Below are 24,937 nucleotides of genomic sequence, written 5' to 3' on the forward strand. Positions count from 1 at the left end.
GTTTGCGGGTTCAGGACATGACTTCTGTCTCCTGTGTAAATGTGTGACATTTTTGTTCAGCTTGCATAGTATTTTCCCAGCGTGGCATTGCACAGATATGCACTATTAGGAATCAGGGAGACATAAGAGTAACATTTTGGTGATATTGTCCCCTCTTTTTTACTTTAGAGTCACTGTTACATGCACAAAGGTTTGGGGAGCATGAAATGAACTGTTTTCTAGCTTGCCCACCAAAGCTATTAATTAAAGCCCAGTTGGACCACCTTTATTATTCCTTCTGTCCTCAGTGTAGCAAGACTGTATATGAGAGCATCTGCATGTTGCAGGCCACCAAGAACTCAGGGGTGCTTCCTTAGTGTTATAATTGGCCTTAATGCTCTCCACATTACTCCTTGAAGGTGTCATGCTGATGTTTATTTCAGATACATGCAAAAGTTTTTTTCATGTTAGTTACTAGCTCAGTCATGAGGCAGGTTTCAAGTATTGCTTTCCTTGCCTTTGAATGTGAGACATTTAAAATGCTAGGCTTGGACACACAACTGTGTTCTAGGGCAGCTTAACAAGATGTTACACCTCTGCAGAGCTACAGGTGCTGGTCATGCCAGGGCTGTTAGCTTCATGAGGATGTGAGGCATAACATAGTAGCTTACATATGAGTCAAAGAAGTCCAAGTTAGAGCATTTTACTTTGCATTTGTGACAGGTTAAGTGCACTCATGAAGTCCATGGCCATTCATATACTGAGGTGTTTGCATGCCTTAGACTACAGGAACTTGATCCTGTGTTTGAGCTCACTCAGCTGGAGCAAACATTGTCACGGTGGTGTTTCTGCCTACTCATGCGTCGTGCTTGGTGAAAGTTCTGAAAGCTAAGGGTCTATAAAAGACCCGTAATTGCAATCCTGAGTGCAGTTGGTGATGCAAGAAGAAAAGAACAGAGAGGCATCATGATGCATTTGCTATGTTCCTCCTACAGGAGAAATAGGACAATCTGCAAGGATAAATTAAAACACATAGCCTTTGCCTCAAAGTTGGATCAAAACTTACACAAAGCTTTCATGAAGCTGAAAAAGATTTGCTTAAAAAACCTTCATTTTAGAACAGGTCAGGTTTCCTCCTGTTTTTCTAAGCTGCAAATTTAGGAACACAATAGAAAATAAAAGCATGACAACAGCATTTGCTGGCTTGTTAATTTATCTAACAAGGTTATCAATACAGTGGACCCTCCCTAATGCATGCCATCAACCAGAATGTTAGCCTCCGGTCAGCAGAGTTTACATAAGATTAGCTAGCATGTGTTAAAGTGTGTAAGTCTGCTTCTCCTCTATTTTCTTCCTGCTTCCTAGATTTTCCAGCATGCATTAAAGTCTCCTGTGAGGACAGGTGGTGTCTACATTTATGTCTTGGGAACATGTTCCTGCAGTAAAAATCCTCTCAAGACTTTCTGCTTATTTTTTTCTGCAGCCAGAGTAAGCCCTGTCTGTGGAAAGTGAACTACACATTATTAAAGAACATTATTTTATAGTGATGCTGTTCCTTCAGATCTGTAGTTGGCTTCAGTATATTTCCAAACATTCAGTCTAAGAGGACAAGCACTGTACAGAGGCAGGGAGGAGGGATACCACCCAGGGACCTTATGAATCCCAGCCCTCTGCTGACTACCTCAGGAATTTGGGTGTCTTCCTATTAGTGCCCCTGTAAGAGTGCAGGCTGGGAATCATGCAGTCAGTGCTGCCATTTGCTTTCTGCCTTGGTTTGGCATGGGTGGCTTCACTGTAGTTCTGCTCTGCAATTTCTGTGTGGAAGTGCTGTAAACTGGGTAGATGCAGTGCAACATCACATATGCATGGCCCATTTTCTTGATCTGAAAGAGCTCCAGTTCCCTCTTTGGAGTTTTACCTTATTAGACCTTATGTATTGAGCTCAAAATCCATTTAAGTGCGAACAGGAGGCTAAGCAGTTCCCTGCCTGCAGTCTTCTGGTCCTTTTATGCGCTTCATATGTATTGCTAATTGCCACATGCTCTTGGGTAACAATATGAAGCTTACTCTTGTGAGTTTCTGCTGTAGGATGTGGTCTAAGATGCCTTGACCTCATGTTTGTTTTTTTTTTCCCCCAGGGACTTGCTACAGCGGCAATGGCCAGTTTTACCAGGGCTGGGCCAATGTCACGGCCTCCGGCATTCCCTGCCAGAAGTGGAGTGACCAGGTGTGCATCAGTGTGAGACCCACCAAACAGAGAGCCATGCTCGAGGTCTGCCTTTCCAAAGAGTTTCCTGGAGCTGGGCAGCCCAGTCCAAGTGGAAGGGCTGAGCAGGGGACAGATTGCCTTCATTCTTGAGTTCACTGGTGTTTCATACCCTCTTTGTAGTTCAATCTGCAAGTTCCCCTTCCCATGGCAAGACAAGATATGTTGTCTGTCATTCTGGCAGGCTACTGAAAGGCTGTTTTACCTCTGCCTTCTTTGACTCTTTGGTTTTTTTTTCGGTTTTGTTTTGCTAATACCAGCAGGAAAAATTATACTGAAACACTAATCCAATCTGTTTCCTCTCCCAAGGCTCCACACTTGCACAGGAGGACTCCTCAGGTTTTCCCTGAGCTGTCTGATGCTGAGAATTACTGCCGCAATCCAGGAGGTGAGAATGAACGTCCCTGGTGCTACACAAAAGACCCATCCGTGACCTGGGAATACTGCAGTGTGTCTCCCTGTGGAGATGGTAGGCAACTGCAATTTATGGTTTCTGCCACTGTGGTTGTTTTGGGGCCATGCAAGGTGTTTGCATCCTGATTGCTCATGGCCGCCTTGATCTGTTCTGTCTTCTGGATTCAGCCAGTCCTGGTTCTTCTCATAGATTCACTCAGCATCTTTAACCAGAAGGTGTAACATGCACCTTAAACAAGGGAAAATGAAGACAGGCAAATTGAGCTCCTTGGCTCAGATTATATTAAGGCTAAAGGATGAAATCAAATTTCCTATGGTATTATGAGAAGTGGATTTGCCACATTGTGTTTTGAGGAGGACAAGGTAGGGCTTCAGGTGTATTTTCCAAAGTTGTTTTGCTTCTGATTTTTTTTCAATAATAAAAAATAATTCTAAATAAAAACAAATTTGAAAAAAGATGGAACCATCATTGCTCTGTGATGTTAAAACTAAGTCTTTCTGTTGTTTGTTGTTCAGAGAACAAAACAATTTTTAAAACATATTTCACCCAAGATGCACAGTTTCTGGATCTCAGTGTTTGGAAATAAGAGAATTCCAGTTGCACAGAGAACAAGGGTGCTGTGGACTTAAGGGGACACAAGTCAGTATCAGTTTAGCTTGCTTTAAAAAGAATGGTTTAAATTTCTTTCCTTCTGTTCTCAATCATTGCACATACAGATTAGCATTTTCTAGAATGTTTCAGAAAGTGCTCAGTAGGAGGCTACCTGAATATTAATTTTTTTTTTCCTAAAGATACAGCCAAATGTATTTTACAGTAGTTTATCATATTTGCCACATAAAGGCACAGAGATGCAAATTGTTGGAGGCAAGGGGATATTTCAGTAAAGTATCACTGTGTAGTTAGTTGGTCTGCACTCCTCCCTGCAGATTCCTTTTAGGAGACATAATACATTGTGGTCCACATTATAGACCACTGATCTTTCCCATTGCAGACATTACTGTATTTGAATACTGTTGAGAACATCAGATGTGATCTCCCATCTCTAACTCTTGCAGACTGATTCCTTGCCAAAATTGTGTTCTCAGCTCAATAGGAACTGTGTCTTGCCCTTTACCAGATCCTGGGTTTTCACATTGGCAAGAAACAGGTTTTGCTTCCTGCAAAACAGACTTCCCTAGTAGGGTCCTCCTATGCAGTCCTACTGTTGTATTTGTAATGTCTATAATTCCCAGGACATCAGGCTAGCTCCGTAAATACCTCTTAAAGAAAGCCCTATAAACTAGCAGCAGCATAACCTTCTGATTTTGTTTGCATTGCAGCATCGTTATCACTAGGAACAAGAAAACCAAATGGAGAGACTTCAAATCTCCCACCTCCTCCTCCTCCCTTTTCCCCTACGTACTCCATGACTGTTATAATCTCGATCATCTCCAGCTTTGCTCTGGTTGTGATCCTTGGCATTATCACCCTGGTTTGCTGCCGTCGGCGAAAGCAGTGGAAAAACAAAAAAAGGTAAAGCTCAGAACTTAACACAAGGCAATAAATGCTGCTTTGAAAGAGAGCTTGCCTGTTTCTGAGAACAGCTGGTGGAGGGAGTAGCTCTCCCTTTGCCTGTGGCAGCCCAGCGCGAGCTCTGGCAAGTCCCTGTGCTAGAGCAGAAGGTGGCCAGGTGGCTGTTTTGGGCACATGGCATGACACCTTACTGCAAGGCTCTTTCAACAGCGCTGCTGCACTTCCCTTTTCCATCCTGGAAGAAATCAGCCCTGAAGGAGATGCAGATAGGTATCTCCTAGTTGAGGGCTGTGCACACACTGACTGAAAACTGCTCCATCGTTTCAGAGAGTCAGAGACACCGACACTCACCACTCTGCCCTCAGAACTCCTCCTGGACCGGCTGCACCCCAACCCTATGTACCAGCGGATGCCCCTTCTCCTCAATCCAAAATTGCTCAGCCTAGAATACCCCAGGAACAATATTGAATATGTGAGAGATATCGGGGAAGGAGCATTTGGGAGAGTCTTCCAAGCAAGGTAAGCAGTCTGTGTGTGAGTCCTCTCCACCTGGAACAACCTTGGAAGAACTGGTAGTTGGACAACCACTTATCTGGCACTGGAAATTCATTCACTCAAACCAAAATCAAATGCATATATACCAAATAGTACACTTGGGCTTTAATAGTTGTCTGTGTTGTCTACCGCTTTCTGTTGATATTTGTTGAACTTTTGTCACAAACAACTCTCCTGTTCTTCTCTCTAGTAGATGCAATGTCTTGCTCACATACCCAAATCTGGTGTAAAAGCTTAGCTAATTTTATCATCAGTGGTTTTGCCACAAGTATTGTCTGTCACATGTGACCTATTGTGAAATTCTTGCATTTCCCAGTCTCTGTGAATTTTCAGTGTATGTTGTCCTCCATTATAACGCCAACTCTGGCCAGAGGGCAATGTGTCGTGCTAGTTTGGTCCTGACCCAGTTTCCATTTGATTCGGTGGCAAAACAAAACCAAACCAAACCAAAAATCCCCTAAAAACCCAACCCACTTAAGCCAACAATTTGTTTGTATGCCCCTTTCACTTACGAATTCTTTATTCTTGGAATTTGCAGCTGTCATTGCCTGTTTTAATTTAAGGTATTAGATGAGATCCCAGTCCTGTTAAATCTCATGGGAGGTGCAATCCTGCTCTTCTTCAAATGTGAAAAATGTTTCATTGAAAAACCCAGAGATGAACCCAGTCTTGCCTAGACTGAAGTGGATGGAGAGTGTCTTGCTAGCCTTGACAGAGCCCATAATTTCTGCAGGATAGTCTTTGGCCAGCACTTGTCTCCTCGGAAAATCCCATCCCCAAATTCCTGAAAGAAAGTGGACAGACTGCCCAGTTCCATTGTTACTCAGGGTGGTTTTCTTTGTCCTTTACATTTAAAAAGTTTGGAACGTGGCTGATTTTGTAGCTGTATCTGGAGTAGTGTATAATAACCTCAAAAAACCCAGAAGGGTATCAGAGTTCATCTGAGTCCATCAGAGTTCCACCTGCCTGGTGGAACTGCTCCCATTGATGTGAAAGACGAAGGACTCTCCTCACAAAAAGCACTCACAGATGCAGACACTTTTAATGTTTATAGTTATGCTGTTGTTGTATCTGCTACAAAATGAGTTATGCACAGGTTAAATGTGTTAGAGTGGGGAAACAGTTTCAATAGCTGTGATTTTTTTTTTTTTCCTAATGAAGGGATGCATTTTTTCTAATAGAAGAAATGCAGGCATTCTTTAATATAGGGAGAGCTAAAAATAACAAAGTTCGAAGGGTGCGCAGTGGGAAAATCACAGATGCTTAGGCTGTGATTGATTGTTAGCCTGGATGGCAAAGCCAAATGCATCTGAACTTAAAACAAGAGCAAAGCTGTAGGAACTGTGCCACAGCTGTGCTCAGAGCTCTGCATGCCAGCCTCCGCCCAGCCTCATCCCAGCCTCAGCACAGCACTCAGGATGCCCTGCGGAGCGTCGCCTTCCCACTCATGCTGCTGGGGTCTTCACCGCGCTGCGGGTGCACAAGCAGGGCAGGCAGTCTTCCTGCCAAGTGCTGCTTTGGGCCTGCTCTGGGAGCTTACATACAATTTAAGTGCTGAACAGAACTTTCTGAGCTGGAAATGACTCTCACCCACATTGAACAGAACCTCTCAAAGGGCATTCAAATGTCACTAAAGTGCTGGGTTAAGCTTATACTAAAGTGGTGTAGAGACCTCTTATGTGGATTTCCTCCACTGCAGTAATGCAGTTTCTTTTAATTAAACCTTTTTGCTGTTATCAGTGGAAACTAGGAGAAAAAGAGACGGGAAAAAGAAAAAAAGCAACCTATCTTCTTAGCCAGCATTTGCGAAGTGGAGAGTACCATACCCTGAGAAACACCTGCTCTCTGTGTCTCAGGGAAGGAGCCACAGATATATTGCTTCTGGGGGGCTTCCTTATTTTTATTATCTCTATCAAAAGTCCCTCCAAGGCCTTATATTTCTAGCGAACATTTAAGCCAGTAGAATTTCTGTGCACTTCTGGGCAGAGCAGCGCAGACTGCTGATCCAGTAGTGCCAGCTGTGCATCCCTCCAGATTACTGAAGCTATCACAACTTAAATCCTTGCCTTCCCATCTCAGATGTATAAAATGTACTTGTCTACGTGTGTTAAATAGACATCTCAAGCTAAGTTTAGCAACCCTCTTACTTCTCCTGGTCTCGTGTTTCTCCCTCTCCTGTAAACACAGCTCTGCGCATGCTGCCAGTGATGCCTTTGCCAGTTGGCTTGCTGTGAGTCCTGATTCAGTGTTTACTCCCTCCTAGGTCAAGCAACATGTTAGGACAGGAAGCGTCTGGCTATCATTTACTAGCTTCTCCTGAAACACTGCTGTCTTCAGCAGGGGCAGCTTCAGACTGGAAAGGGTGAGAAAGTAACCAGTTATCCTAACAAATGTCTTCAAAACAAGATTCAGGACCTGGCTCAGGTCTGTCCTGACTGGGTCATGATGGTCAACTCAGAATCCTCTGCCCCTGGGAGGACCACGCTGGCCCCATGTGCCACCAGAGCTCCAGAGCTCCAGATCCATGCAGTTCAACCCAGACCAGCATGCAAGTTTTCTCCCAGAGCTGGAGCTGCATAATCCAGGCTAAGCCTGAAGACCAGGATTGCCTAAAAGCCTGGATGTGGGGTATTTGCTAGCAGGCCAGTAGACCCCCACTGCAAAGGCACAGCTTGTTGTCTCTGCAAGAGACAAGGCTGACCCTAAGGTCAGAGTTTTTCTGACAGATGTCTCCTTGTGTTCTTTCCAAGTGCAAAGGGTGTCTCTTTGACCTGCTCTCTCAAATACATCTGAAAAACAGTGTTGATGCTAATTTAAAAAAAAAATCACAACAAAACATGCCCTTGCCAATTCAGAGCACTCTGAAAGGGTAGGTAAATGCAGGTCTCCACCAGGCTCAATAGATGCTAATTGCATCATTTAATAGTCTAACAGAAGCTACCCAGCTGTAATGCTGAGCAAGGTGGGAGACAGGACACAATCTCAAATGCAGGTTCAAGTTGCTTCTCATTTTTTTTTTCACAGTTACTGCTCTGGAAAGAAAACCTGACTGGAAACTTAAATTCTGGTGCTCTCTGTAGGTAGGCTTAGGGTGAAATCCCTAACTGCACCACTGGTTAGTTCTTTGAATGACAGGTAACAACAAGTCAAACGCTGCTAATGTTGTACAAATCCATTGATGGTGAAGAACGTGAGGGCAGCTACTGTCCATCCCATTCACAAACTGGACAGTTCTCTTAAGCATTTACATAATCAGAAGAGAGGAAACCCCAGGTAATTTCTGTTGATGTTTTCCAGTTCTAGAAGAAGTTTACTAATTTTCTAGAAAACACTCCCTGTCCTGGCCCACTGTCTGAATTCTCCTGGTTAATTTCAGAAGCAGCAGCTTCCCTTGCTCCCCTGCAGAGGTGCCCCTATGCCTTTGTGCAAAGACTGTCTTCTGGACATCAAAGGGGTCAACTTCAACGTCTCTTTGCCAAGACTGCAAACAGAGTCTGTCTCTGTTCCAGATCAGTGAGATTTTCCTAGGTGTGCTAAGAACTGGGCTGAAGTAGCAGATAAGTTACTAAGGGTGAAATTACTTGCTGTTGCCTGAAGGCCCATTAAAAATCTTTGTGCAGCGTAATCTCACTTAAGTTACATTTAGCTTGGTTTACATTACAGGATTTCAGTGGAGAGTGGATGGATGGGTGTACTTCAGTCTTTAGCCTGGAGTGAGTTCCTCTCTTAAGCATGAAGACAGAGCCATGCCTGCTCCTGCTTTGGCACTGCACAAGGTTTGCTAGCCAGTGATGAGTGGTAATCTACAATGAGGCAGTTTGGAAAAGATAAAGGCCCTCCTCTTTTTCTTTTAAATACTCCACTGGTTTCTTCAGGCTGCTGACTTTCTTGAGTGCTGAGATTAGACAGCAGTTGGTAGGTGCTGGTACTTCTCTCCTCCTACTAGAATGGAAATGTGCTGCCAGCACAGAGGGGAGAAAAACGAAGACATTTTGCTGTAATGGAGGCAGTAGCAGACAAATGTGGAGTCTGCTCCTCTGCTCTGGCATGCTGGATATCCTTGCCCAAGCCTCTCAGCTGCAATCTGGCCACCTGTGAGATTCCTTTCTTGATGGGCATCCTGCCATCTTCTGACATTTGACATTTACAGCATCCGAGTGCATCTGTGGCAACTGCCATATGTCTGGAGTAGATGACAAGGAAACTGGAAGTTTGCTTTGGAAATCGGAACCTCCTCTTGGGGCTACCGGGCAGTAAAATAACTTGGCATTTGAGCAACAGGAGGGCAGTCAGGCTGTTGTAGTAACATGACACATAAATGGGTGCCGCTCTTCTGGCTGGCTACCTGTAAGGAGCATTTTTTAACTGCAGAACGCGTGGGAAGAATTGGTGTGGGCAACAAAATGCAGGTCTGAGGTTTGATGCATGTTTGAAGAGGGGACAGTTACTCTTCTTTGTCAACAGCTACCCCTACATCTTTGGCAATTCCATCTAATTGGACTTGTTGAGGGTGCAGTGACCTGTGGATAGGAAAATAAAATAAGTCTGTGATTGCTTTAAGTCAGGAAGCTCTGTTTCCTATGGATTTGTGGCTCTAACCTCTAGCTGAAGATTCACCACTGAATACAAAGTTGTATTCACCCATTACCTTGTTCTCCAGACAGGGCACATGTATGCTTTGTCCCTGTTACCTGAAACTGTTACCTGTTTCCACAAAACTTGCAGGAGCATAACTGTTTCCTAGACCTCAGCTCCACTGTGTTAAATTAAGCTGAAATTAGCTAATGGGTTTATAACTTGTTGAATTACAGACACACACATGTCACACACACATCACACACACAGAGAGAACAGTGGCAAAAGGCTATTTTCCTTACAAATCTACAGGAACGTAATTGCTGTAATTGTTACTTTCACTCTAATAGTAGCTAGATGTACTAATGCCACCATTGCGCCAGGTGTGGGACAAGACACAGTGAAAAGAGGCTCTTTCAATATTTTCATATAAAATAAGTTTATTTTTAACTCTGGTAAACTCAGTCATTACACCCCAAAGGTGAACTGGTTGGATTGAAGAGGCTGCACTGTCCTCCAGGAAGTTTCTGATGTGACCTCCAACCCAGGGAGATGTTATTGCTTACCAACCTGTTATTTTCCTAGCTCTTAACCGGTCATGACAAAGAGTTTGTAAGCAGAAAAAGCAGTGATCAAAAAAAAACTATACTGGATTTAGTTCCTCCTGAACTAAATTATATGTCACTGTATGACACGCAGACTTCCTCAAGAGCTGAAGATGGTCTTTCATGTTCCTTCAGTTGGTGCTAGGGCCTTCCAAACTTTTTTTTTTCTTTTTTTTTTTTCTGTCAGCCTATCCTTTTACAGCAGAAACAGGGCCTACATTTGGTGTGCATGCATTCATCACCAATACTTTCCTTTCTCCTCTCTCTCTGCAGGGCCCCAGGGCTGCTACCTTATGAGCCTTTCACAATGGTGGCAGTGAAAATGCTGAAGGAGGAAGCGTCCGCAGACATGCAGGCTGACTTTCAGAGGGAGGCAGCCCTCATGGCAGAGTTTGACAATCCAAATATCGTCAAGCTTTTAGGTATCTGATTGAGGTGCCCATGTACAGGGTAGCACCATCTGCAAATCCACTGTGGGGTTGTTGGAGGTGCAGGGGCAACCACACATGCATGAGTAGCTTTTAAGGCAAATGGCAATGTTGGTCTCTTTTTGCAAGAGAAAATGCCTCTTGCAAAATAAGTACGTTTTTCTATATGCCACTGCATGCTCTGCTAAATCATGCACCAGAACATGTTTCAAAATGTAGGTCTACTGCTGTTGTCTTAATAGGATGGTGCACTGTAATAAACCCTCCTCATCCTGCATTGAGTATACTGTTGACCATCTTGCTGCCTCGCCCGGCTTCCAGTTTAACAACATTGGCACAGATGTCTTACAGGGAGGGCGCGAGCTTCCTGGAGCTGTGATTTATTTTGTGGGTACTTAAAAAATCCAGGCACAAGTCATGTTAGTTTTATGGGTCCCACTCACTATTGTGATGTCTGAACACTCACCAACATTAAAAAAACAAAATTAAACAAATTACAAAAACAAAAGTAAACCACAAAAGTGGTCTCTTCCTTCCCTTCCCAGCTGAAAGGAAACCCCAGTTTATTGTTGTTTCTAGAAAGTCTTGATGCCACAGCTTGGCTTGTAGGGCATTCTTCTGTGAAGAAATGTACCAACCAAATTTTATTTAAGTAAGTTTTAACTGAAGTAGATGTTGCCAGCCACCTTCACCTGGTAATCCTGCTTGAAGTTCTTGTATGCAGATCTGATCCCTGTGAAAAGGCAGCTGAGATCTTAATTTATTTCAATAGGAAGCTCAACAAAACTTGGAAATAGATAAATCCCAGTGGTGGGAAAGTTGGATTGATATAGGTACTTTGGCTACAGAAAAGAAAAGCAGGAAATGCCTCGAACTCAAATAAACATTATGTTTATTGTCAACATATTTTAGGTCAGGAAAGAGCAAAGGTACAGGAATAAACTAGTTTAATATTGTGAGGGAGTGGAGAAAACAGCCACAATGTTGAAGAAAGCGTAGATGATAAAGTTCTCACATTCACTCTTCATGCTTGTCAGATCCCGATTTTATCACACTGGGAACAGCTATCTGTTTTTCCTCAAAGATTCAAGTGTTAGGACATCAACAAGAATTTCAGATTTTGCAATAAGTTGGATCATCAGTTGCTAAATGATAGCCCTAAGAAAGCAAAACACATACATTTTAAATGCTGGCTTTTGCTGGTTGGCAATTTAATAATAGGCATACAAATATTTTTGCCGTATCATTGTATGCTCAGTAAAACTGGTGGGAGTGGGGTCCTGTACGAATGCTGGCCCCCAGTAAAACTGGTGTAGAGCCAAGCAGGTATCCTTCAGTGGAACTAGGTTCTGCAGCTGTCAGATGTGGCAAATCTCTCCTTTCTTCTTTCTTTCATTTTTGAGTATCTGTCATGGCAAAAGTAATTCCTGCAACAAATATTTTTTTGCATAAGCTGTTTTAAAAAAAGAAAAACGCAGAAGAAGTTGTAGAGGGAGTGTCTTTGCATTTCAAGTATCCCACTGAACCCCTGAACATGCCCCTTCAGATTGCTCCTGAAGTCTTCCTGCATATGTATAGCCCCAACATCCATGCCAGTATAAGTACAATAATGACAACAAACGAAAGAATTTAAAAATACTGTAATCAGAACTATAAAGGTTACTTCCTGAAAGTATGTCCTTCCAGTTGCACCTGGGAAGAGGCAAAACTTCTATTAATGCCAATTTAAGCAGGATTGGGATCTTAAATAAACATAGCTCCAAAAGCATATATTTTTCCTGGGATGTCCAGACAAATCAGGCAACTGCATGATGCCTTAGCATCTTCCACAGAGCTCAGCATTAGATCCCTGGTGAACGAGCTTCAAAGATACAAAGGGATGCATGCAAACTTGATGGTATTTGCATGCTTCACCTTTCTCTCTGTCCCTTCATGCATTGCTGAAAGCCTCCCCCTTTGTATAAGTATGTTTGGATTTTTTTTTGTTTTGCACAACAGAACCCTCCTTGCTACCCAAGTGACCTGTGTGGTGCATCTGTCTTCTTCCAGGTGTGTGTGCTGTTGGGAAACCAATGTGCCTGCTGTTCGAGTACATGGCCTACGGGGATCTCAATGAGTACCTGCGTGATCGCTCGCCCCGCAACCTCTGCAGCCTGGTGCACAGTAGCTTGGATGCACGGTTCCGCCTCCCCAACCCCCTGGCACTGTGCTGCACCAGCCAGCTCTGCATTGCCAAGCAGGTGGCTGCCGGCATGGCGTACCTCTCTGAGCGCAAGTTTGTCCACCGGGATTTGGCTACCAGGAACTGCCTGGTTGGGGAGAACATGGTGGTCAAAATCGCTGATTTTGGTCTCTCTCGGAACATGTATTCGGCCGACTATTACAAAGCGAATGAGAATGATGCCATCCCCATCCGCTGGATGCCCCCTGAGTCCATTTTCTACAACCGCTACACCACAGAGTCTGATGTGTGGGCCTACGGGGTGGTGCTGTGGGAGATCTTCTCCTATGGCATGCAGCCCTACTACGGGATGGCTCATGAGGAGGTAATCTACTATGTGAGGGATGGGAACATCCTCTCCTGTCCAGACAATTGTCCACTGGAGCTCTACAACCTGATGCGTCTCTGCTGGAGCAAGCTGCCTGCCGACCGGCCAAGCTTTGCCAGCATCCACCGCATCTTGGAGCGCATGTATGAGAGGGCTGTGGCCACCCAGTCTGTCTGAGGGATGCGCCCGGAGGGTCCCCCATGTCCACCCATCCAGACTAGCTTGGACCAGCCCATGGGCTTCCGAGCGGTGGCTCCATGCAAAGCCCTGCTTTAGGGGGAGGAGAAACAGCTTGTTCCTCTGCCTAGAAAGAAATGTGGATTGCACACCCCTGCAGTGGGCTATACCTCCCTGAGTGGACTGTTCTTCCAAAATGACAGGGCTGAGCCCTAGCCACCAAGCCTGGACTTCTTGGGTTGGCAAGGGTGCTAATTGTGCTAACTCAGTACCTATATTAGGCATTTCCAGGAGCAAACCAACCTTTCACTGGTGGCACTTCCCCTTCATAACAGATCCCTCCATGTCCTTCTGCATTTATGCTCTTGGCTTTTACCTTTTTCTTCCCTTCCTCATATGTTTTCAAGTATTTATTTAAAAAAAAAAAGAATGCAGAATTCAATATTTTTGGGGATATTGCTTACATACGCAAATTAGGCATTTCCAGGAACACAGAGTTCCCCAGGGAAGGCAAACCAACCTTTCACCAGCAGCACTTCCCTTCCTAGAAGGTCCCTCCATGTCCTTCTGCATTTATGCTCTTGGCTTTTACCTTTTTTTCCCCTTCCTCATATATTTTCAAGTATTTATTTTTTTTTTTTAAAAAAAGGATTACAGAATTCAATCTTTTTGGGGATATTGTTTACTATTTTATTTTTGCATACTCACTTCCTTTTGTAGAAGGAGGATGTTTCTGAAGCCATGGGCCACTTTCTTTTTCCTTTTAACTTCCACCTCCTCTTTGACGCTCATTAACATAATATTGACAGAGTCAAAACAGGAGCCTGCAGGACCACTGGCAGCCACCCACACCTTATGTTACGTGCACGAGCAAACTCCTCTCAAGCACAGAGCCTTACATTTTCAAAAGTAGGAAGTCCACAGTGAGGTTCTTTTGATGTTTGCTGAAATCTCACCCAAAAGCTTACCTCAGGCATTCCATCCCATGTTTCCTACCTTCCCCTGCAACAAAGTCATTTGGTACTAAGGGAGAAATTCAGCCCAAAGGCCTGGTCCTGCACACCTTGTAGGTCTACAAGGCGTATTTGTTTGTCTCTGCCTGCTGTATGGTCCTCACTGCGCTGAGAGCAGGAAGAAATGCATTCCCTGTTGCAGAAATGTGACAGGTTATGTTACTTATTTTTCTCCTTTTCCTTTCCTATCTTTCCCTTCTGTTTTTTGTTTTCCTTTCCTGACAGTAGATTCTAAGCCCTCTAAGCCCCACTGCAACATTTGCTGGCCACCTGCCCTTGTGCTGCAGTTTACAGTCACAGAAGTAAGGAAGGTGGGTGCCTGCCATCAGTGGCCTTCAGACACAATCTGCCAGATAAGCGAGGTGGAAAAGCAGGAGTTCACACTCCACACGAAGTATTGCAGACTGTTCATCTGCAGGGCAAAGATGAGTCTGCTTTGATTACACGTGGCCTACAGCCCACCTCCAAATACCAAATGTTGTTTCTCTGCTAAAAGTTCTCCCAATTGCAATGGATACTTCAGTGCCAGAGAAAACTGTGTTCCTCTCAGGACAGGTTTTACCTTTTAGTTCCTTGGGCAGTGAGGAGCAGTTGTCCCAGAGCCTCATCACTCATATGAAATATAGCCAGAGGCATTGATGTGCATTATCCCTGCAGAGCACTGAGAGGTCAGAGTGACTTCGTTAACTGGGACACAGTGGTTCAGTCTATTCAAGGAACAGCAGTGGAGAACAGCTGTCTGTAGGGCTCCCAGGAGTAGCCTTGGTTTCTGGAAAGTAAGTGTGAAAAGCTCTGTCAGCCATTACGAAGAACAAAACTGGAAAGCATGTCCCTTCCTCTGCTGTTTTACTGTAATATGAGCTAATTTGTGCTACATCATAACCTTATCTTCTTCTTTTTTTTTTTAAAGAACTATACTTCATTCTGGTTATGGCCACAAGACCATAATTTAGTGTTCTCAGACCACGGATGTTAATTTCATTTGAAGCAAAGAGCTCAGAGCTACCCAAGACAGTGGGATGAAAGAGGAAGCTCCCCTTGGGCTGCAAAACATTAAAATGCTAAAAATGCTTGGATATCTGCACAATGAGCACAAAATAACCAGTGCTGTCTTACTCATTTGGCAGTTCTGCCGTCATGCTACTATGACACAACAGTTTACTGAGGTCTGGATACTAAAAAAAAACAGCCCTTGAGAAGCCCCAAACCCTCAATTCAAATAATTACTGGAGATCCTTACATAGCTCCTGTTACCACGTTATGACCACTTCACAGTATTCAGCATTAAATTCTGTTAGAGTTTGTCAGCTACCTGGCTCTCTTCCCTGCTCTGTGGTGGCAGGGGCGAGGAGGGGAGTTTGGAGGGATAGGGGTGAGCTGCATCCCCAGCTGAGCGAAGGTGCAGTTTTAAAAGAGCAGAAAATTTGGTTTTCCTTGTCCAGCATCCCAGGCTTTGCATTATAAGCATGCATTGAAATGTGTGGTAGTGAGTGACTGCAGGTCAGGATGAAAAATGATTCCTGCGTAGTAGGAGGAAGGAGACCATTTCAAGATCGACTCACAGAGAAGCTGTCTGCAGCATGTTCTCCAAGGATGATAATAGATTCTGTGTTGTGATCCAGCAGGAGGGCTTAGCACCTACATGATGATGTCTTTTGAGGATTAAATGGTAGACAGACCTTCTGCTGCATGGCATGTAGCTGGATTTTACCCTGAGAGTTTCCTCCTGTTGTACATTTTTCACATTGCTAAAAGCTGGAGGTTGAATTGCTTTCATGATTTGCCTTCTTTCACAAATTTATTTTCTCCTCCACTTGTTTGAGACTTCTGCTTTCATCAATGTATGTTATACAGTGTAGTACTCCAGACACCTCTAGACTTTTCTGTATAACTATCACATAACTTAAATTATTTTGAATGGGAGTAAACAAAAGGATTGTGAGAGAGGAAAAGAGAAAGGAAAATTTGTTACGCAAAAAGTTGTTTGGAAACAAAAATGTTTCACAGTCTTTAGTTTGGATTTATAGTTTATGTAGAGAAAGAAGGTGAACCAAAAAATGAATATTTTTGGTGCTTCGATTCCCATTCCCACTGGTGGCAGAGGGAGCCTTGCAGTCTGTGACACTAGATGAGAACCCTGAGAAGATCTGCAGCACATTTGATGTACCCATTCCCTCCGCAAGTACCTTGCCTCGAGCATTTGCAGCACGTATACAGCTTTATCCTGGGTGACATATTGTGAAATCTGATCAACCGAACAGTACAGAAATCCTCTCATGTTCCTGTGCCTCTGTTTAACAATTACATTTAAAATGCTTGTTAAAAGCATAAATTCCATAATTGATTTGACACTGGTTGCAACATGATCAAATTTGGTTTAGAGAAATTGCCTTTCAGACACACTGTGGATTAAAATGAACTGTCTGGTCTCATTTCTCCAAGGGTATATAACAATTATTATTCTGTGATTGTTTGTTATTGTCGTAGTTTAGCCCCGCTCGGGACCAAGCTACACAGTTTTTCACTCACCAGCCCGCCACCCTACACAAAACCAAGACAGTTATACATTTAATGAATGATGGCTTTGAAAGACATCCCAACCAAAAAGATGTATGTTTCTCATTATCTCAACCTGTGTAACTCATGTGTACAACATTTTATAAAATAAAGAGATATCAGAAAAGGATAATACTAATTCTGATCTGTCTGTTCTCTTCCTCCTCCAGCACTGGATTTGCTTCTGCAAATGGATGCATTTCATTTTATTAAAACAACTTTATCGCAGCTTTAATGTCACAATGTAGGCAATTGCAGTTATAAGTTAGCGTGTTCTGTGTGTTCAAGGGTGTGTTGTTTTGATGGGTTTAATTGGGTGCTGTGGGAACACTTTAAGAAACTATAGACTGAACAAGATGCTCCAAACGAAGAAGCCGGTGAGGTTGCTCTGGAGGAGTTTGCTTTGCAGGACAGGGTCCAGGTCAGAGCGAGAGAGCACTGGGTTATCATCATGACAAGTCCCTGTCCTGACACCAATGATGTGAGTAGGAGAGCGAGGAGGATGTTTTTACAGCAGGGTGGGTTGGAGTCCCTTGACCACTTTCCCAATGTGAAAAATGTCTCATGTAGATGGGAATGACATCTGCCTCCCTCCTGATTTCTGCTGGCATTTGTCTCTGGATTCTGATCTCACACCTAGAAGTGTTAGAAATTAAAGTGCAGTATAAAATCAAAAGGGAATTGAGTTTGCTGTCTGTAGAACACAGATGAGAAAAGTTTGTCACTGATGAGTTTATCTAAAAAGTTGTAACTCCTTTTGCTGCACATGATGCTTGAGCATGAACTCATTCAGTAATTCTATGGGATTTTTGACTATTTAAAAACTCATTGTAAATATTTGAAAATCAGAACTTGGGAGTAAAACCAAACTTCCTGACTACAATTAGCCAGGCCAACTATGAAGTACAGTTTTTCTTTCTTTTTTTTTTCTTTTTTTTTTTCCAAATGCAATGTGAAAGTTTTTCTGCATATAGCCTTGTTTGAAATCTTAAGAAGAAAAAGTGGTTTTAAAATATTGTCCTCAGTCAGAAAGTCAATAATGAATTAGGAAAAGAGTTACTTTTTTGTCCTTTCAGTTGAGGTGAATCATATTGAAAGCTCTTACTTGCCAAGTTTTTTCAAGGTGCAAGGAGAAGCGGGACCCTCATTTACCATCACAAAACCAAGTGGTTTATTACTTTTTAGGGATGCATTTTTTTAGCCTGAGCTAAAAGGTTGACCCTATGACAGAAACTGTCATCTTCAGCAGTGCGATCGCTGCCAGGCTCCCCTCCCTCCAAACCCCCTCTGAGATCACCAGAACAGGCCGGCACAAGCAGACGTCCCCAATGTCATGAGTCACCCTGAGTATTTTGGGCAGCACAGCAGTAACATTGGCTGTCCTGCATGAAGCAACGAGAGTAGAACATGGCTGGGGAGACTAGAAACGTGTAATGGATTATTTAATCTTCCTTGGCTTTTATTTGTGTTCTCATGAATGCATATGCCTGTGTTTGTGTGAGCATGTGTGGGAACAGGCAGGGTGAGGAAGCATGCTTTGTGCAGGGGGAGAAAGAGGTTCCAGTCAGCCCTCAGCGCAAATTTCTTGTCCATCTTTCAGAACCTTCACATCACCTATTTGCAATCTGTTTAAAACTTCTCATCTTCAGCTGGACGTAATGACGTCTCGCTTCCTCAAAAGAAATGTGAGGTCCTAAAAAGCTAAGTCTCTGACATTGTGGTGACATGGGAGCTGCTGCCCCTCTCTGGTGCTGGTGTGGACCTCTGAAGTAAATGTAAAACTGCTTTTCATATTTCGTGAAGAAATCGGAGGCTGACAGTGGTTCTCAAATGCAGGACTAGGATATTTTTCTTGCTAACAAGAAGGAAAAAAAGGGAAAAAAAGAGAAAAATTATGTCAATTTACCAACCCTATTAAAGACATAGAACTTGCCTTAGTAACATTGTGGATATTTGTCAAGTTTCTCAACCTTAGGAGAGAAAATATGGACTCATTCACTGGAAAGCCTTTAGAAATTCACTTTTTTTAGAAAGTCTTGCTGTATGTCACCAAGAGCATTCTCCAGAGGCGGCTCTCTTGTGCTGGCGGCACAGTGGCCAGCTGTAACTGTGACTGTATAAAGGGTAAGAACTGAGGAGCTCAAAGCTGACCTAAAAGCCAGTGCCTACAACTTTCTTAAGTGCAGGAGGCAGTAGCCCAAAGTGAAGGCCTCACTTCACCTCCCTGACATATTTCTGTGCTAACACAGCACCTTCTACTGTCCTGCAAAATTAGGACTAAGTAAATAAGAGTTTCATCAGCAACTGATAGACATGATGTTTTATGACAGATTTGGACTAACATGCAACCAATTAATTAGTTGAATATGTTTATTAAATAAATATATTTTTCTGTCTACTGGGATGCTTTAAATCTCACACCATTTATAGGCTGCTGTGTTTGCTTTGACTCTGAGATAACCATGCTATACATTTCTGTTGAGCATGAGTGAACATGTTGAGGCACTTGTATGTTTATCTGCCCTCCCCCATGGCTCTTATGTAAAAGAGATGTTACAGCTCAGGAGCTTATATAGGCTAGAAAACCTTCATGTAAACAAACAATTTAATGGAAGAGGGGATCTGTGCAGAAACAAGGAGCGCATGAATGAATGGGGATTATTCACTCTCTTGGATGGTGAGCTCATGCTGTGCTAAATTTAACTTCTTACTTAAAGCGGTGCTAACTTCACGGCAGCGACACCGGAGAACAGGCAGGCTTCGGTTATGGTGAAGACGGGGAACTTCCCATGGCTGGCTGGGGCTGGGAGCAGGCGGGATGACACAGTATCTCTGCGTGGAAAGGGCAGCAGGGAACGGGGCGTTCTTCACTGGAGGAGTGTGCAATTTTCCCTAGGGATGGAATACCAGACAAACTCACTCCCGTGCTGGATTGTTTCGCTCAGATTTGGCTGGGATTTACTCCCAGTGATGTTGCTATTGCTCCTCCTGTTCTGGAGCACCGTGAGCTGTCCTGGTGCTCCAAGACTCTGAACACCTCAGACCTTGTTCTCTTCTCAAGGAAAGCAGCAGGACAGCCCCACTACCCTCTTCCCTCCCTTCCTCCCAACACTGCACCACTTTAATCTGACCACCACGGCCGAGCAGATGCACATCTGTGCAGCACGGCAGCGCTGGCAAACAAGGTGCCTGTTTCCATGACGGGGGCAAAGGGATGCTGACTGTGTGGCCCCTGCTCAGACTAGTGCTACCCCTGCCCCAGGCGGGTACCCAACGTGTGGTATGGCTGCGAGTCTCTGTGGGGCTGGGGCCCTGCCCCTTGTTTGGAAAGAGCTCCTGGCCAGGACTGTACAAAATGTTCAGATCAAAACCTCCAGCAATGTGAAGCCACTTGCGTTTGGGTGACATTACTCACCCTGGTGATCCTAAGAGGATCTGCGAGCTGTGAGGCTGCTGCTCGGCTCCATTTCAAGAGAAACTGGCCTGATTTATGGCTTGGCATGGTTACCGCATCACAGTCCAACAGTCGTGGACTGGCAGGGGAAGGGACAAGATGACTTGATATCGGTATGACTTGCATGTGAGATCTTCAAGTTGAGAGCAAAGCATGCTAATAATCTGTCCCCTCGTTAATCTAGGCTGTGAAAAATTGTGAAGTACTTCCTGGGCACCAGGCAGCACCTGTCTAGACAAAACAATAAAGTTTTTGGCCAATCTATTTCACTGTGTAACACACCACACGCAAACACAATGCTATGACATTACAGACTGTGCTGAACAGGGTTGCTGTCCCTTTTGCACAGGAGGTGCACTCTTTCCCTGAGTGTGCAGGGCAGCAGAGTATTGGATTTTGCTTGCATGAGATAAATCCTGTCAATGAAAGGGACACGCTGCCTGTTTGGAAACATACCCTGACTCAGCAAGACTTACACAAATATTTTTCTTGGACAGTTACCATGCAGTCAAGTAGCTGCTACTACACATTTGCCCTTTTATGCCACTCCAGACAAAGGATTATCTGTTAGGAAGAAGATTTTTAAAATAACTTGAGATAAAATGTTAGATTAAGATCTTACACATGAGATAAAAGTATCTGTTTAAGATAAAGAATATGCACAGTTCATCCTTTTTGGGACTCTGATATCCTCTCTGGCTTAACTGGCAATCCTTCTAACTTTACTCAGATTTTAGTGAGGCTGATAATTATTCACTGCTTCTCCCAGCACAGGAATGAAAGGGCATCTAATGAACTTAACAACAAGGAAGCAAAAAAAAACTCACACAGGGCACAGTTACATACACAGGAGGCTGCCGATGCCAAAAGTGTGAACACATTTCAAAGCAAAAAAAAAAGAGATTGCACAAATTCACAGAGGGGAGGCCCACCAATTTTCATTAAATTTGATGGTTTCAGTGCCTTACAGAGCTTTTTTTTTCTATAAGCTTTAGAGGAATACAGGTCAAAGACCTTACTTTATGGATGTAGGTGTGACCTGATCTGGTGCTTTCGTTAAAATATCTGTTGGCAACAGTTGGAGTCGGTATACCAAATGTCTGACCTTCTGATGCCTGATTTACTACTTCTATTGTGAGATTCATTTGCAAAAGGGCCTGGGTTGTAAAAACTGGGCTCAGATCACAGATGTCTCCTATGTGAAGGGTATTTGGTTAACATAAGGCATGTGACAGGACAAAAAAAATGTTAGCTTTCTGTTTTCCTGTGCAGTGTTTTAGTGTCTCTTGGATAATGCTATACCGGCTGAACCAACATCTGAGCACCCTTCTTGAGGCAAACATCTTGTGTGGATCTGCTGGGCCAAGGGGATCAGAAAAACTTTTACCAGTGTAACTCGAAGTGTTACTGCCCACTGATCTGTGTCAATTACTTTTGAAGCCTCCATCGCATTTCCATCTGACAAAGATGCAACAGTACTGAAAACTGAAGGGAAATAACTGGGAGGTATGTTGAAAAATAGACTAAAGGATACAGAGCAAGGAGCCAAACTCATCTGCAGAGGCAACTGCTAGAGGTCACCTGTCCTGCAACGGGGGAGAGATCCCACTGTGCCAGCTGGGCTGCACAAAACCATTTTCCAAGTGAAAATCAAGAAAACCTGCATTGGAAGCCCTTGTTTCTGAGCCAGCCACAGGGAAACGTGCTGAGAACTGAATGCACACCCCATCGGTTTCTGGAGCCTGGTCGTGTCCCTGAGGCTACCCCTGCGCTGAACTGATTTGGTGTGCTGACATTTCTGGATCAAGTAATTTTCTTCCCACAGATTTGGCAATGCCCTTACTGGTAAAACATTGACACGGCATCAGCAGTGGCATTTCTTAGCAAGTGCTCTTTCCATTCAGTCACTACCAGTTATCATTCCCCTGCTTCAAATGATTGTGGCCAACTGCGATTCTTTCGCTTCCAAACCCTGAAATCATCAACCTAAGCAGCTGGCTGCCTTGTCTCCCCTGGGCAGGTCTTTTTCCAAGGAAATCCATGATTCATCCGCAGATGGCTGCCTGGATCGGCAGCTCCACCCACAGCCAAGGAAACCATCGATCCCAGTGCTTGCTGCCTCGGCAAGGATGTGAACCCCAGTGCCGACGTGGATATCCCCACATTTCCAGAAGCCTCTTCCCCTTTGTTTTAGCTCAATGCTTGGCTGAGTGGTAGGAAGGACAATTGCTTGTGGGCACACTGTTTTCTTGGTGAAACTGTTCTGCTACAAACCCACCTTGCAGAGGCACTGTGATACTGCAGGACGACATCCATAAGGCACCCTAGGATGGGTGTGACTACTTTTGGGATGGCTTTTCTGTCCTTCCAAGGAACACAATTTATTCTGGCCGAGCAGCAGCAAGAGTGTTGATGCTGTTACCCAGTAACAGGCATGGTGGGATAGAGCAGGGATCATTTCCTGATCCACTCATTTTCCTGGGGAAGGAAAAGTGCTGCAGAAATGTGAAACTCATCCTTCACCCTTCCCCTGCATAGTCAGTCCTGCTCACTGGCCCTTGAAGCCGAACTTCCCTTGATTTTGGCACCAGCAGGAGAATTTGGCTTGCTCAGAGCATACTTGAAAATGCCACCCTCACTGCTGACAGCACGGTTTTTGTAAAGTCAGTAGTTATGCAAGGCAAAGATTTATAACATCTATGCTGATGGGAACCCGGACAGTTTCAATCACGTAACACAGCTTTTTGAGTTGCTGCACATTCATGCTGGAGTTAAGTGAGTGACCTGTACCTGACCTCCCCTGGCAGCTTCCCACATGTAATTAGAGATCTCCTAGTGACAAATCTGTGCTCAGATCCAAACATTTTGGCAAATTCCAGATATAGTAATTTCTGGCAAGTTGGCAATCCAAGTAGCCCAGTGGTCCCCCTGGAACATCTTCCTGGGGGATGCACACAAGGAAAATTTCCCCTCTCCCTCCTTCCCCTTTCCCCTTGCCTTGAAGGTACTTCCATAAGGAATAGCCTCCTGGCATCCACTGCCTGTCTGAATCAGTAGGTTGCAGAGAGCTCTGGGGAATTCCCCTTCCTGTGGGGTTTTTCTTCCTTAAAATCAAATGTATGTTTTGATATGGTCAAAACACCGCTGTCTACCATCTAGGCAAGAGCACGTTCACCTTGTGAGGCTCTCAAGCCAAAATTACAGGAGGGCATTGCATACCCCCTGCCTCCCTACTGCTTGTGGCACAGCATTCATCACTGCAGCAGAAGAAGAGCAAGTGGGATGAACAAGGAGACCTAAACCACATTGCTAGGTCAGGTAGTTGTCACCTGCAGCGGTGGGAAGGAGAAGATGTAACCCATGGCTCTAATCAGGGAAACTGTCAGAGCCAGGACTTAACTGAAGGTCAGTCCTGGGACAACTGGAGGAATAGGGCTGTCCTCATGGGAGACCTGGCAGACAAAGGGTGCTGGGGCCACTGAGGTACTTCACCCTTAGTTTTACCTAGCGCAACTCTAGCCTGAATGAACAAGAAAATGACTGGCCTTAGGGCCATGGTAAGTTGCCCAGCAATGTTCAGTGAAGCGTGGATTTGTCTAAAAACCATTTTCCTTGTTCTGTCCAAACAGAGGTATCAAACATACACCCACAGTAGCATAATGGAAATTTAGTGAGACCCACCGCAGCCAGCTCATTGTCTGAGGCTCACACAAAATGGGATAGTCCGTCTGCTGGTGAGCAAAGAAGAACTCTCTACTGCTATTGTGAGCGGGTCAGGATCAGCTAGTAATTAATCCCTGTTGTGCGTTTTGTGTGAGCTGCTGAGAGTTACTCCTGTGGAGCCAATAGGTGAGAACACTTAACAGAGCTTGCCATAGGGGTGTGTGCAGTTTATCCCTTTCTGAGCACAAAAGTTCAGTCTCGGACACAGACTTGCCCGTAAACATCTGACTAGAAACCAAAATCTGTTACCAAACAAACAAGATAGCTCTCTGAAACATGCTCAGCCATGTTCTTCTCTCCATTCCTGCTTCCACCCCTCCCCAATCTTGGGTAAAATACAAACAAAAATAGGGTAGAAGTCATTAAAGCTAGCTATTATGCGTAGCATAATGGGGTCTGCTCGAGCTTCCATTCAAGACAGTTGAACAATTCCCATTGACCTCACTTGGGAGACGAGTACAATCCACAGCAAATCGTAGTGAAGTTAAACACAAACCCAGCCATTCAGAAAACAATGAGGAGTGCCACGATGGCTGTTTTTCCCTGGTGCTGGCATCCCTTGGGGATGCATGGCAATAAATGTGCCTGCACCTTTCTGGGAGAAGTTATTTCACAAAGAAACAGGATCTTTCATGGGCTCCTTCTTCCAGGAATGAACCAACTTCTTCCACAGAGGTACTATACTAAATCAATCAGACTGAATGTGTGCTAAAACAGTATTTGGGAAACTGTCTTGGACACAGAGTGTGAGGATCTCTCTTTCATTCCTATGTATCTCACTTCACTGGCTATTGGCACTGGTTGTCTCTTGGCTTCCTCTGACAAAGCAGTGACAAATTTCTGCAGGTGTCCTGGGGCACAAAGCATTGCTCTTTGATGAGCACTGGACAAAATTAATACTACTGTGGACTTGGGAGCGGTCTGGACCTCACAGGTCGCATCATTGCTAACAGACAGCGCTCTTGGCTGGGCACCTTTGTGCTATCTCTGATGCAGTGCCACTTGTTTAAAGGAAAGAGAAGAGGGGTGGGGGGAATCAACTCGTCAGTTCTTGCAGTGATTGCCCAAAATTTTCAGACTTGACTAACGGAGACCTTCTCTCCTCCCTTCAGTTCCTGAGAAAACAAGGC

The 24,937-nt window shown here is 44.2% G+C and overlaps 1 protein-coding gene across 4 annotated transcripts in view; it reads left to right on the forward strand.

The window, feature by feature from the left end:
* MUSK (muscle associated receptor tyrosine kinase) overlaps positions 1–13,536 on the forward strand; it is a 54,610-nt gene extending 41,074 nt beyond the window's left edge. For 2 of the 4 annotated variants that reach the window (XM_086770539.1, XM_010117226.2), the window contains 6 exons: positions 2,118–2,206; positions 2,555–2,714; positions 3,980–4,172; positions 4,500–4,691; positions 10,181–10,329; positions 12,385–13,536. In XM_086770539.1, the coding sequence (XP_086626665.1) occupies positions 2,118–2,206; positions 2,555–2,714; positions 3,980–4,172; positions 4,500–4,691; positions 10,181–10,329; positions 12,385–13,061 (1,460 nt within the window). In that variant the 3' untranslated portion in view covers positions 13,062–13,536. The remainder of the gene's footprint in view (positions 1–2,117; positions 2,207–2,554; positions 2,715–3,979; positions 4,173–4,499; positions 4,692–10,180; positions 10,330–12,384) is intronic. The other 2 variants (XM_086770540.1, XM_086770541.1) reach the window with 1 other exon arrangement.
* The last annotated feature ends 11,401 nt before the right edge of the window (positions 13,537–24,937 follow it).

Source organism: Chlamydotis macqueenii, chromosome Z (assembly GCF_036417535.1).
Source record: "Chlamydotis macqueenii isolate bChlMac1 chromosome Z, bChlMac1.mat, whole genome shotgun sequence".
Lineage (NCBI taxonomy): Eukaryota > Metazoa > Chordata > Aves > Otidiformes > Otididae > Chlamydotis > Chlamydotis macqueenii.